The 13548-nt window shown below is 40.5% G+C and overlaps 1 protein-coding gene and 1 long non-coding RNA gene across 2 annotated transcripts; one reads left to right on the top strand and one right to left on the bottom strand.

Annotated features, from left to right (window-relative positions):
- Positions 1 to 1056: 1056 nt before the first annotated feature.
- On the bottom strand, positions 1057 to 10720 carry LOC311091676. The gene is made up of 4 exons (XR_014608146.1): positions 10602 to 10720; positions 8630 to 8669; positions 7457 to 7633; positions 1057 to 3016 (listed from the first exon to the last, which is right to left on the bottom strand). It is a non-coding gene; the product is annotated as an uncharacterized lncRNA (long non-coding RNA).
- Positions 7534 to 12925, top strand: LOC311091675 (potassium voltage-gated channel subfamily A member 2). Its single transcript, XM_084127683.1, has 2 exons — positions 7534 to 7674; positions 8901 to 12925. The coding sequence occupies exon 2, from the start codon at positions 9039 to 9041 to the stop codon at positions 10515 to 10517; it is 1479 nt and encodes a 492-aa protein (XP_083983809.1). The 5' UTR covers positions 7534 to 7674; positions 8901 to 9038; the 3' UTR covers positions 10518 to 12925.
- Positions 12926 to 13548: the final 623 nt, after the last annotated feature.

Raw genomic sequence — 13548 nt, 5'->3', positions numbered from 1 at the left:
AGGCCTTCCCTCGGGCGGCCAGGGCGGAGACCTTCCCTCGGGCGGCCAGGGCGGAGACCTTCCCTCGGGCGGCCAGGGCGGAAATGACCCCTCGGGCGGCCAGGACGGAAATGACCCCTCGGGCGGCCAGGGCGGAAATGACCCCTCGGGCGGCCAGGGCGGAGACCTTCCCTCGGGCGGACAGGGCGGAGACCTTCCCTCGGGCGGCCAGGGCGGAGACCTTCCCTCGGGCGGCCAGGGCGGAAATGACCCCTCGGGCGGCCAGGACGGAAATGACCCCTCGGGCGGCCAGGGCGGAAATGACCCCTCGGGCGGCCAGGGCGAAGACCCTCCCTCGGGCGGCCAGGGCGGAGACCTTCCCTCGGGCGGCCAGGGCGGACACCTTCCCTCGGGCGGCAAGGGCGGAGACCTTCCCTCGGGCGGCCAGGGCGGAGACCTTCCCTTGGGCGGCCAGGGCGGAAATGACCCCTCTGGATCGGCAGACGTGACGTGAACAGTCTCTGGATCGGCAGACGTGACGTGAACTGTCTCTGGATCGGCAGACGTGACGTGAACTGTCTCTGGATCGGCAGACGTGACGTGAACAGTCTCTGGATCGGCAGACGTGACGTGAACTGTCTCTGGATCGGCAGACGTGACGTGAACTGTCTCTGGATCGGCAGACGTGACGTGAACTGTCTCTGGATCGGCAGACGTGACGTGAACTGTCACTGGATCGGCAGACGTGACATGAACAGTCTCTGGATCAGCAGACGTGACGACCTCCATGTCTTGAGGAACAGAGGACGCCTGCTTCCTCCCTCTCCTCCACCTACGACGGCAATATGGTGGCATCGAGCCCACCGCCTCTGGAGGCCCAACAATCTCCGCGGTCCTTCGTGCACACATGGAAAAATACTCAAACAGGGAAATATGAGACCCTGAATCTCCTCCAGATGGAAAAACCTCACTCCGGGGTATCCACATATTGGTCAGTCCGTTCTCTAATTCCGCCGTACTTGCTGGATCTTTATATTGGTGGATTCCTTCTGTCACAATACACACACGGGGAAAAGGTAAGATTCAATCGCAAGTTTAATAGGGTAATCCGTAATCGTAAGTCATCCAGGCAAAGGGTCAAAAATCCATACAAAGGCAGTCCAAAACAAGAAACAAAACAAGAAACAAAACAAGAAACAAAACAAGAAACAAAACAGGCAAACGATCTCTGAAGTGCAGGTGACATAAAACAAGGAATCCACAACAATCACAGAAACAGACAGGGTATAAATAGACAGAAACTAACAAGGTGACGGGAAACAGCTGTGTGCAATGATCAATGAATAGACAGAACAGGATGATGGGAAATGTAGTCAAATGAGTGAATGACACCGTGGGGAAAGAGGACCTCTAGTGGAGACCAAAGGAACACAAACCAGACACTGTGACACCAGGTCTCTGATGTCATGGTCCGTAGATGCGGCTCGGGTCTACCCTTCAATTGTTTTATCTGGCAAGCAAAAATAAGGTAAAGTCAATCTGAATGCTTGGACAAGGTATTATTATTGGATGATTTGAGGTATTATTCATGTCCATAGCAAAAAAAGATTGCATGCCAATGCTTAACACTTAGATTTAGAAGTTTGTTCAAATCACTAACCATAAGAATGAGAAAACAGGGTAAATAATTGGTTATTAAATGGATAGTTCACCCAAAAATGAAAATTCTCTCATTAATTACTCACCCTCATGTCGTTCCAAACCCGTAAGACTTTCCTTCATCTTCAGAACACAAATGAAGATCTTTTTGATGAAATCTGAGAGCTTTCTGTCCCTCCACTGACAGCTACGCAACTACCACTGTGACGCTTCAAAAAGTTCATTAAGAGATCGTAGAACTAATCCATATGAATCGAGCGGTTTAGTCCAAATCTTCTGAAGAGACTCCATCGCTTTATATGATGAACAGATTGAATTTAGGCTTTTATTCACATATAAACCATCAACTCACACATCAGTTGTGGTAAACGGAAGCTCAAGCATGTTGAGGTTCAAACCAATGAGGTTCATTCTCGTGTTATGCAGCATGTTTGATCTTCAGCAAGAACCAATGAGGTTCATTCTCGTGTGTCAAGCAGGTTCGGTTGAGCTTCTGTTCGCTGATCAATGCTTAAATGTGAATAAAAGTCTAAATTCAATCTGCTCATCATATAAAGCTATCGAGTCTCTTCAGAAAATTTGGACTTAACCACTCAATTCACATGGATTAGTTTTACAATCTTTTAATTAACTTTTTAAGGCGTCAAAGTGGTAGTTGCGTAGCTGTCAATGGAGGGACAGAAAGCTCTCAGATTTCATCAAAAAGATTTGATGAACAAAAGTCTTACGGGTTTGGAACAACATGCGGTGAGTAATAAATAACAGAATTTTCATTTCTGGGTGAACTATCCCTTTAAATGCAATCATCTTCCTGCATGAGGATGTCCATTAAATACTGAGTCATGGCTCTTTCTTTCCGCCTCAGTTGTGGATCACTTAGAAAACCCTGCAAGCTTGATATCTCATCTGTGGCCCAAAGCCAGTGATTCCTGTGTGATGTCATCACAGCTCTCATCCCCTCCAATCTGTCTGTGGAGGGGCTCTAAGTGCCTGTCGCCATAGTAACAAGAGGACCACCATCCAATGATGGCAGAATGAGACTGTATCTGTATACATTGGCTTTCATAATCTAGTTTTATACACAAAATTGGGTCTTGATAATATGAATGTGATTTTAAGGTGACTGCACATAGTTTTATATTATCGTGTTTGTAATATGCATGGGATCAAGACAAATAACTATTAATTATGCAAGATTTGTTTCTTTTCTCCATTACACGCAGTTAAACAAGCTGTAATGTCATTGTCCGTATCTGTATGGGGGTGTGTCGCTGCAGGTTGGGATGGATCTGCTGCAGTGAGAAAGTGACCTTGAGCTGATTCTGGGTCCTGGATTCCTGCCACTATCTGCAACCTCCTGGCTCAAACTCAAGCAGTGCTGAAAAACAATGAAGAATCACTCAGACTCTTAAGATTTATGAAATGATTCATTATAAAACTCAAGTTAAATGTGCATGCTGAAATATTTTTTTGTTTTGGCAACAAACACAAATAAACCTGCTGTGTCACCCTAATGACTCGAGTCTTTTGAACCCATTTATCAAAAGATTGTTCAGATTTGTGCATTGATTCAGTGACCATTTCTACAGATTAAAGACCTTTACGTTAGCAGGTAGTCTTTCATTTGTTGTCCGAGTTTACATAATACATGTCATTGAATTGATTCATTAAAAAAACACTGTACAAATCCACTTAAAGTGATAGTTCACCACAAAAAAATTAAATTCTATCATCATTTACTCACCCTCAAGTTGTTTCAAACCTGTATCAATTTTTTTCTTTTTCTGCTGAACACAAAAGAAGATATTTTGAAGAATATGGATAACCAAACAGTTGATGGACCCCATTGACTTCCATAGTATAGAAAAATAATAATACTATGGAAGTCAATGGGGTCCATCAACTGTTTGGTTACCAGTCTTCATCAAAATATCTTCTTTTGTGTTCAGAAGACGACATAAACTCGTACAGGTTTTGAACGACTTGAGGGTGAGTAAATGATGACAGAATTTTAATTTTAGGGTGAACAATCCCTTTAAGCAGAGACTTAAGTAAAGTGTTTAAGCATCATAAGCATCTTCCAAAAAATGTACAACAAAGCAGATCTTTCATTTTTCCTCAGTTGTGTGAACTGACAAGCCACATGACTTAGTAGTTTGCTCAGATGATTGGCTGCTATTACTGTTATCACATTCAAATCAGAGTAGCCTATATTTGATTTTACATAATCTAATCTTTTAAAGTTCCCCTGTGGTGAAAATCAAGTTTTTAATGTTGTTTTTATGTCTACGTGGTGTTTTTAATATGCTTTAAGACAAACCATGTGCAAATGCATGTCAACCCAATTGCAGAGTATTTTCTCCTTAAAACTGCAGTGAACCAAAGACAGTCTCAAAAGATTTGAAATGGTTGGTGTTTCTGACATCACAAACTACCTTGTAACCAATCACGTCAACGAGTGGATCTCTGAGCTGGTCCGGAGGCGGGGCTAATTTGCATACTCATAGATCTGTGTATACTAAATGAGGCAAGGGTATAGAGTTGCATTCAAGCTATTTTAAGGCATGAAGAATTTTTTTTTTAAGGAAAAAAACATTTAAATATGTCATTTTGGTGATCAAAGATGAGTTTTAAGGGATATAATTATTGACCACAGGTGGACTTTAAGCAAATTAAACAATAGTATTTTCTTGTAAACATACTCCAGTATTTATTTACAACTTTTTCCAAAGTGTACCTTAAAATATGTTTAATTGCAAGTTGAAAAGCTTTTTTTGTTGTTGTTAGAAAGCCTTATAGGGCCATGTAACATCTGCACTGGCAAAATCTGTTTTTCTCATGCATCACTCCATAAAGTGAATATAAGATAAAGGGAAATTTGGTAAATGCAGCAAATCTGTCTTCACTCCTGGTCCTGTTCCTCAGCTCAAAGCACCACATGCAGACAGGATAGAGATTTTTTTTTTGAATAGCCTTAAAAGCTTTTCCTTACCACCACTCTTAACTCAACTACTATAGCCTAGATCGACTGCATTGTCCCTTGTGACTGAACTTGTATATTTGTGTGACCATGAAAGGGCTTCTAGATTGACCCAGGATCAATGGGGCTTCGCTCACGCTTGCGTCTCCTCTCTTTGGCCAGTCTTAAACACATCTCACCCAAGCACCGAATTACACAAACCTCTCAGTTTTAATTAAAACATGTGAGCTAATGCAAGGCGAAGTGCACATGAACACTCCTTTGTATTGGCTCTCTCATGAATAATGGCTCAGCCGTCAGAGAGATTTCCTGAACATGTGTGCATGATTGACATGCAGGCTCTGGCTATAAAACAAACAGCGATGAGCCTGTCACAAACCCCTCAGCACAATTTGTATGCAAAATCATCCCTTGAAAGCACAGAGAATTCAACCAATGCAGTAAAGGAAATTAAACTGATATCAAATAACAAATCATTAATTTGCAATGCAATCTATTGGTTGATCATTTGTAAATCAAATGTGGAATGCAACAAATTTAAATTAATTAATCAAATTTCACAGTGAAGTGAATCCAGTTTTGCTGCATGAGCTGTAACCAGTCTAGGGAAGAAAAAGGTCCCTTACTGATTTACCACTGCAGCAAATGGCCAAATCTGTTCCTTTTGTTAGCAGTAATACAGTTTGTATGTATTGTTTTCTGTCAGTGGTTTCCATGCCTCAACCTTCATATCCGATCAGTGTAAAAATGCCTCTGCTTCATGCATAGACAGAAAGGTCAAAATAATACTCTACAGCTGTTCGGAATACAATTTCTGCAGTATAAAGTATGCATATTGTGCATATAGCCTATAAAGATTTACAATATTCACGGAATACACAGATACCTACAGTATCACATCTGTGCATAATTGCATATACTGTAAACAATTCCACGATTGGGCAGGTATAGTTTGAATTATGCAGTAAACAGTATATATTCCATTTAGTTTTTTCACTGACATAAAAAAAATGGTACATAAGGTAGGCTATATACACTATGTATCCAATTGGACGTCCTACTTATCTGATACACTGCATAGGCTACTATCTAGGGAAAAACACAAATGGAGACAAAGGTGTTAAAATTTGTAAAAAGCATCATATTTGGCCACTAGCAACTGTGAGAGACAATAACAAAACAACGAGCACGTATTGTCTTATAGAATATCAATATGTTTTACGTTATTTTTCCGTTAAAAATGAATAGCATTTTGACAGTGCGGGTCGTGGAAACACCATGCGTGACGCGTCCCCTTTAAACTGCCCACTCTGCGGATAAAGTGAGGAGTGGTAGCGCGGACTGTAATCCAAGAGTCTTTTGGTATGCACAGCAACGATTGACTGCAGATTCCATTTAACGCTTTAACTAGCTGACTAATGGCTTGTTGCGTGAACATAATGACACAACTACTGAGACGTCGGCAAGCGAGGTAGACGGACAGGTAGGAAGAGATTCGAGATGTCTGTCGCTGCAGACTTATGTTTAATGTTTCGCATCTGTTCCCATGTCAACATGACAACGTGATAGAATTTGCGTTTTTCCTGTATTACAGTCATTTTTAAAAGTGGTCAGGTGCAGCTGGTTCATTTAGGGTAATTTTTCTACTATATCTCTAACCCTTGATTCAGCCTAATGATTGATTTAGTCAAATGAAAAACAAAATTGGCTTGAATAAAACTATTAATATACAAATTAAGGATACCAGACAACACATTTTACAGTGATTGTGTCATCACTTGTCATTAAGAGATGATGCTACAATATGAATAATTTATTTTAGATTGGTTTATGGTTCAGTTATGTAAAAACACAATTCATACAGACAATTACTTAAACACCTCTTTTATGAACATTCAGTCTCTAAGTTAATGGTAATTTAGAGATTATTATGCAGTTTAAAGAAGAAAAAACAATTAAAAAATTGTTTGGGGGGGCCTGGGAAACTGTCCAGAGGGGGGGGGGGGGGGGGGGGGGGGGGGGGGGGGGGGGGGGGGGGGGTATTTTCAAGCCTGAAAATATTGTCATATTCTTTTATAATTATTTGTAATTTGGGGGAAAGCTGTAAAAGGGAAATGTGTTCTAATATTACTTGGAAAAACTTATGTCTCCCAAATCAAAGTCAGTGGGGTCTAACCAACTTTGTCATGTGACAAAAATAAATAAATAACATTTTGTTCAGATCAAATAGAATACCACTAAGAAAACTTCTTGACTACTCATATATATATAGTATATATGGTTACACTTTATTGGTGGCGTAGTTGCATTGTACATACTCAAATAAGTACTGATTAATATTAATTAACTACATTTATTATATATGGTGTTAAGGTTATCTGTCTATCTATATATTTGTACTGAAATAGGTTTGAAACCTTTTTTGTAAATCACGTATTCAAGAAAAAAATGTATTATCTCAGACATACTTTGTCACTGACCCTCATAAGTTACGCAATTATCAGTAGTTTATCAGTCACTCACAAAGAGCATTCCCATTAATGTAATGCATTGCCTGCCCAATTAATGGATGTGATCACTGAAAGACCATTACTTACTTACAGGACAAGCCTGACCTGTGCCTTCTGCAAATGTTTCACATCCACCTCTACTGTCGTTTGTTGCAACCTGTCTAGCAAAGACTGTGGCGACCTGCTTAATGCCTCCTTAATGTGGAATGAAGAGACCGCCCTTCCTTTGCATCATATGCTTTTTTCCTGTTCTTTCCTCCGTGTCCTTCTCAAAAAACCTGCGGTGAGGAAGCTTTGGGGTAGATGAGGACACAACCGCATACTGTACCTCTCTGCCCCTCCTCCCTGCCTGCCCCGTTATGCACAATACGCCGGTGTGCCGAGAGCTACAGCGGACAGTAGCAGTCAGGATTTAAGGAATCAGATGAGTTTGTCGTTTTCATCGGTCACACAGGCGCCGGATTGCTATCCTCACTTCGAGAAGGCTGTCGTGACTTCTGGGAACCTGAGGAACCACAGGGGTGATTTAGAAGTTTATTCAAGCAGGTAAAATGTCTCAGTTCTGATTATGTACTCTGGACTATTGAATATATGGAAGCTTTATTATTCTTTTATTTGCTATGTGTATGTCTGTTTCATTATCAGAGTAAAAAGAAAGAGGGACCACCAAGTCTTATTTAACCTAAAATGTATTTTCTTGCAGTTTAATATTTCATAGGCTGCTTCTGCTGAATATTTTAAAGCATGCTGACACCGTTTGGGACAAGCAACATTCCAGCAAATATGTACGAACAGCATGGCATATGCGGTTCTTTGAATGTTCGGGTATTTCATGGAAAAGGAGGAGAAAGGGATGGGGGACACACGCTTGCACACGCTGTATGGATGCAGCATAGTTATGTAGGATGTGCATGTCTCATAGAGAAGGGCCTCTTTTATGTGACAGCACTGTGAGAGATGCAGTTTTATGTCAATGGATATTTGTCCACTGCCGAACACCAGACAGAACTGACACGGCTTGACGCAGAGTTTCATTATATTGTGGTTCTTTAAGAAGACCAAGGAACTGCTTTGCATGTGAATGTATAACTACTGTATGTAGAACATGCTGTTCTATATAAATTGTGCGCTATATTTTTAGATCTTCTTTTGCCTACGCTTTGCAATTTTTTATGGCATGTGTGGTATCTCTCATGATTACTATACTAGGGACATACTTGTATTATGATAAACATAATTCATAAAAAAATGGAGAAGATTTACCCGTTTCAGTCCAAGAAACGTCATCATAAACATTTTATCCCTTACTTCTCTTAGTTATTTTTTCCTTTAGAGTGAAAGTAGGCAAAGTCCAATGCAGTATATAGAGGGGAAAAAACGACTAAATATTAAATGTATAAAAACACTTATTTTAAAATTAAAATGATTTTGAATTGTAATGTTTTGTACCATTTTTTAAACACTGGCGCATGACACATTATCAGAAAGTGTATCACTTTACCTGCATTCACCCTTCTTTTGTCGCAGAAAGCCTTTATACACTGTAAAAAAAAAAAAAAAGTACAATTAACTTGGATGTTTAAGTCATTTCAACTTAAATTACATTAAACTGACTTCAAAAATTAGTTGAATCTTGTATAACTTATTGCTTAACTTATTTAAATTAGTTAAAGCACTGTAAAAACATAAGTTGCCATAACTTATTTATCCTATAATTTTTTACAGGGACACAATATTAAAGATATCCGCATGTTGTCTTTGTTTTCTTTCAGTCGACCCATCCAGTAGCACGCTGTGGCCCTTAGTGCTCTACGGTGTCAAGCCCCCTTCTGTGTGGATTCCCACCCTGCATTTTCCCATCCTGTGGTGCCCTGCCTCGGTGAAAAGTGCAGGCCTCACCCTCCTGCATTATGACTGTGGCCACGGGCGACCCCTCAGATGAGGCGGCAGCACACCCTGGTCTTCCTCAGGACTATGACCCCGGAACGGAGCAGGACTGCTGTGAGCGAGTGGTCATCAACATCTCGGGTCTGCGTTTCGAGACGCAGCTCAAGACCCTTTTGCAATTCCCCGAAACGTTACTGGGGGACCCCAAGAAGCGCATGAGGTACTTTGACCCACTAAGGAACGAGTATTTTTTTGATAGAAACCGACCCAGCTTTGACGCCATCCTCTATTATTATCAATCGGGCGGAAGGTTGCGGAGACCCGCCAATGTCACTTTGGACGTGTTCTCGGAAGAGATCCGTTTTTATGAGCTCGGAGATGAAGCGATTGAGATATTCAGGGAGGACGAGGGTTTTATCAAGGAGGAGGAGAGGCCGTTGCCTGAAAATGAGTTTCAGAAGCAGGTCTGGTTGCTGTTCGAGTATCCAGAAAGTTCTGGGCCAGCCAGGATTATAGCGATCATATCAGTCATGGTCATCCTTATCTCCATTGTCAGCTTCTGCCTGGAAACCTTGCCCATCTTCCACGGCGATGAGGAGGAGATGAACAAAGTCCCCATTGCCGGTAGTAACGTCACAACCATTTACACATCCAACTACTTCACAGACCCTTTCTTCATTCTAGAGACGCTATGCATCATCTGGTTCTCCTTCGAGTTCTTGGTGCGCTTTTTTGCCTGCCCTAGTAAAGCCAGCTTCTTTGTGAACATAATGAACATGATTGATGTGGTGGCCATCATTCCTTACTTCATTACACTGGGAACGGAGCTGGCGGAGAAGGGAGCGGAAGAGGTGCCGCAAGGGCAACAAGCCATGTCTCTTGCCATTCTGAGGGTTATAAGACTCGTACGAGTCTTCAGAATCTTCAAACTTTCCCGTCACTCAAAAGGACTTCAGATTCTTGGCCAAACACTCAAAGCCAGCATGAGAGAATTAGGTTTACTCATCTTCTTCCTCTTCATCGGAGTTATCCTCTTTTCTAGCGCTGTCTACTTCGCAGAAGCTGACGAACCCGAGTCGCAGTTCTACAGCATCCCGGATGCCTTCTGGTGGGCTGTGGTTACAATGACAACCGTTGGTTATGGAGATATGGTGCCCACAACCATTGGAGGAAAAATTGTAGGATCTCTCTGTGCCATCGCTGGCGTCTTGACCATTGCCCTTCCAGTGCCCGTCATCGTCTCAAACTTCAACTACTTCTACCACCGAGAAACAGAAGGTGAAGAGCAAGCACAGTATCTCCAGGTTAGCAAAGTCGATTCCCAAGAAGAGCTGAAGGGAAGTCGAAGTGGATCCACCATCAGCAAGTCCGACTACATTGAGATCCAAGAAGGTGTCAACAACAGCAACGAGGACATTCAGGACGAGAACCTCAAGACAGCCAATTGCACTTTAGCCAATACAAATTATGTTAATATCAAAAAAATGCTGACAGATGTCTAGTCATTTGGGGAGTAGGTCCAACTTCATTTAAAATTTAAAAAGGACTAGTAAACAGTGTTCGAAGGAGGATTGTTATTAACATACCTCATTGAAACCGTACATCCAAATCCATCCACAATCCAAGTATTCATCAGTGTTCGCATGGAGTCATCTACATCATCCAACACCTTATCCGGAGCAGGAGCCAAGTATTTATATGGAACTGTGGAACACAAATAAACAGCACATGAGTGTCATATTTCAGTCAACATCTTACTCTCAAAGCCAAGCTTCGCCAAAGAAACGTCATTTGTGTGCTTCATCTGCTGTTAAAAAGGTTTGCCGTCACACGCAGTTCACGTATATGATACAAAGAATACTCACAGAAGTTTCATCCACTCTGATGCTGCTTGTTAAGAACACCAATATTCACATAGAGTCAAGACGGTTGTTTATTATTTTAGTGTTACTACAGTATAGTGATCAGCTGGGAATGTCATTGAAGCGGCCTGCTTCTGTGTCGACAGTTGTGTGTGGATCCAAAATACATATGTATGGACAACACTTGTATCTACTCCTTGATTATCCTTCTGCAAAGCTTTTGAAGACAAGATGAATGTCTCTACGTGTCATATTTTATGTTATTTTTAGTCTACAGTGTCTGTGTCCACTGTTGTTCAACGGCTTTTCTTTTCTCATCTCATATCACCTTTTAACCATTTTTATTTGCAGTTCTTCAGGATAAAAGAGCATACAGAAAATGCTAAATGAAAAATAAGCAAAATAACACCCTAGTGCCACAGAAGAAAAAATAATGCTTGATGTATTGTGTGTAAGAGGATACTGTTCAGTGTATATATTCTGCGAGCTGCAGAGATAGTCCAAAATGTAGTTGATATTCAAATAACTTTGCCACTTAATGAGCCATATTGTAGTTCACACTTTAATGTCCCCAAGCACATTTGTAGCAATGATGTCAGATTATTTTTAATCACTGGCTTGTCTATCGTCTTGAAATAATTTTCAGGTGTTGATAAGAGTGTGTTAGATGTTTTGTCTTTTCTTTTACTGGCTTGGATCGAGAAAAAACACTGGTATTAAAGTGTTGCATGGCCTCAATCCTCAATTCTAATGGCATGGATTTTCAGCTCAAGAGAAAGTGATATACAGAAACTTAGCTAGATATTGCGACAATATGTATCTTGCTCTGTAAATAATACATATATACAGGATCATCTATTTTTATCTGTTTTATTGTGATCCAAAGGTGCTTTTTTCAGGTTTTGTTTTGCAAGTGAATCTATAAAAAGACACTCAGCATTGCATTTGGACAGACAGTGCAGCATTAGGGCATTGATTGCTGAGACATTGATTGTCTTAGTTTCAGGTGACCTTGAAATCTAGATATACAGGCTTACACTGGTCTCTTGCATTAAAGACTGTTTTATCGCTAACAATGAATCAGCAGAGAGCTTTGGAAACTATGTAAGTCAATACGGTCTTCTTTTGATTGACCTTCTACTAAAGTTCTGGCTCCACTCACAGTTGCTGCATCCTCTCCTCAAACTTATATTATCAAGTATAGCCATTATCAAGGCAGTATAGCCACTATATTGTATCAAGTATAGCCATTATCTCGAGCATCTTATTGTTTTCATGCTTCTCTTTAGACACCAAATTTGACTTTTAATGGATGGATTGAAGATTTGGCTCTATTATTTGATGTGGCACAATGACTGTGCACCCTTAGAAGGTTTCTCAACCACATCTATTTCAGTATCTCACCTGGGCTGCAGGTGCCTTTGTCTTCGTCTCTCTAATATATATATTTTTTTGCAAACTGTATGTGCTGATGCTGCTCATTTAGAAGCAGATACTGCGTTCACAGCTGCTGCTGCTGCTAATATGTTATGTAATGTTATCTTGTTTTAATTCCGAGTATAGACATCACTGCAATGCGCACAGTTGGGGTAGGTTTAACAAAGTGTATGAAACTCAATTTCACCATATGGTGCATAGTCAATGCCTAAGATATGTACTAAACTTGTTTGGATGCTTTAAAGCTGAAGTGTGTATTTTTTTATGTTCAAATAATTTATTTGATCTAAGCTGTAATTAATCCCTTCATGGACTGATTTCCCCAAAACAGTGTGGTGCTTTCAAATCTTTGCTCTGTTTAAGCAGCCCAACACCACAAAATTGACTCAATGGTGTGATATTAGTGTGAAACTATCTGTCTGTCTGAGCAATGGCAGATTGGAAGGGCTGTTTTGAAAATATAATTTTGGTAATTCCATTAGGAGAGCAGAAATTACACACTTCAGCTTTAATGCAGGCAAACAGCAAGTTTTCTATGCATGACATTGGACAGTATGCTGTTGGTGAATCAGATGTATCATCCTAATACACATTGTCATTGTAACTTCATATTTAATGTGTGGCAATAACATATATTGTGATTTTGGTGCTAGACCTGGCTGTGTCTAATGTCAGGGCTATAACAGTACCTCTTTGAAGCCTTCTTTTTTCCACATCTGTGAAACACTGGAAAACCGCAGTCATTGCTTAGCTTGCACTAGCTTCTCGCATTACGTTTGCATTGTGTGTTGATTTCCTAAATGTCATTTGAAAGGCTAAATGACAGCATTGAATGTCACAAAATCATATTTGTAAGCATCTTATAATCAGTCCATGCATTGCCACGGTTTAGAAGGATGTACTTATGCAATCAATTTTTTTGTCTCCACAGTGTTTTCGTTTAAAAAAATGACAGGGGGAGAAAAAAAGCCATAGTTCACCCAAAAATGAAAATTAGCCCATGATTTACTCACCCTGAAGCCATCCTAGGTGTATATGACATTCTTCTTTCAGACGAATACAATCAGAGTTATTTTAAAAAATGTCCTGGCTCTTCCAAGCGTTATAATGGGAGTCAATGGGTATATTTTTTTGGAAGTCCATCAAAGCGCATCCATCCATGATAAAAATGACTTTCATTTTTGGGTGAACTATCCCTTTAAAGGCCAAATTCAATCAAAACTATATAACCAAA

This window comes from Abramis brama (genome assembly GCF_963993115.1).
Source record: "Abramis brama genome assembly, chromosome: 11".
Classification (NCBI taxonomy): domain Eukaryota; kingdom Metazoa; phylum Chordata; class Actinopteri; order Cypriniformes; family Leuciscidae; genus Abramis; species Abramis brama.
The sequence above is the reverse complement of the archived record's forward strand: the minus strand, read 5'-3'. Positions and strand labels throughout refer to the sequence as shown.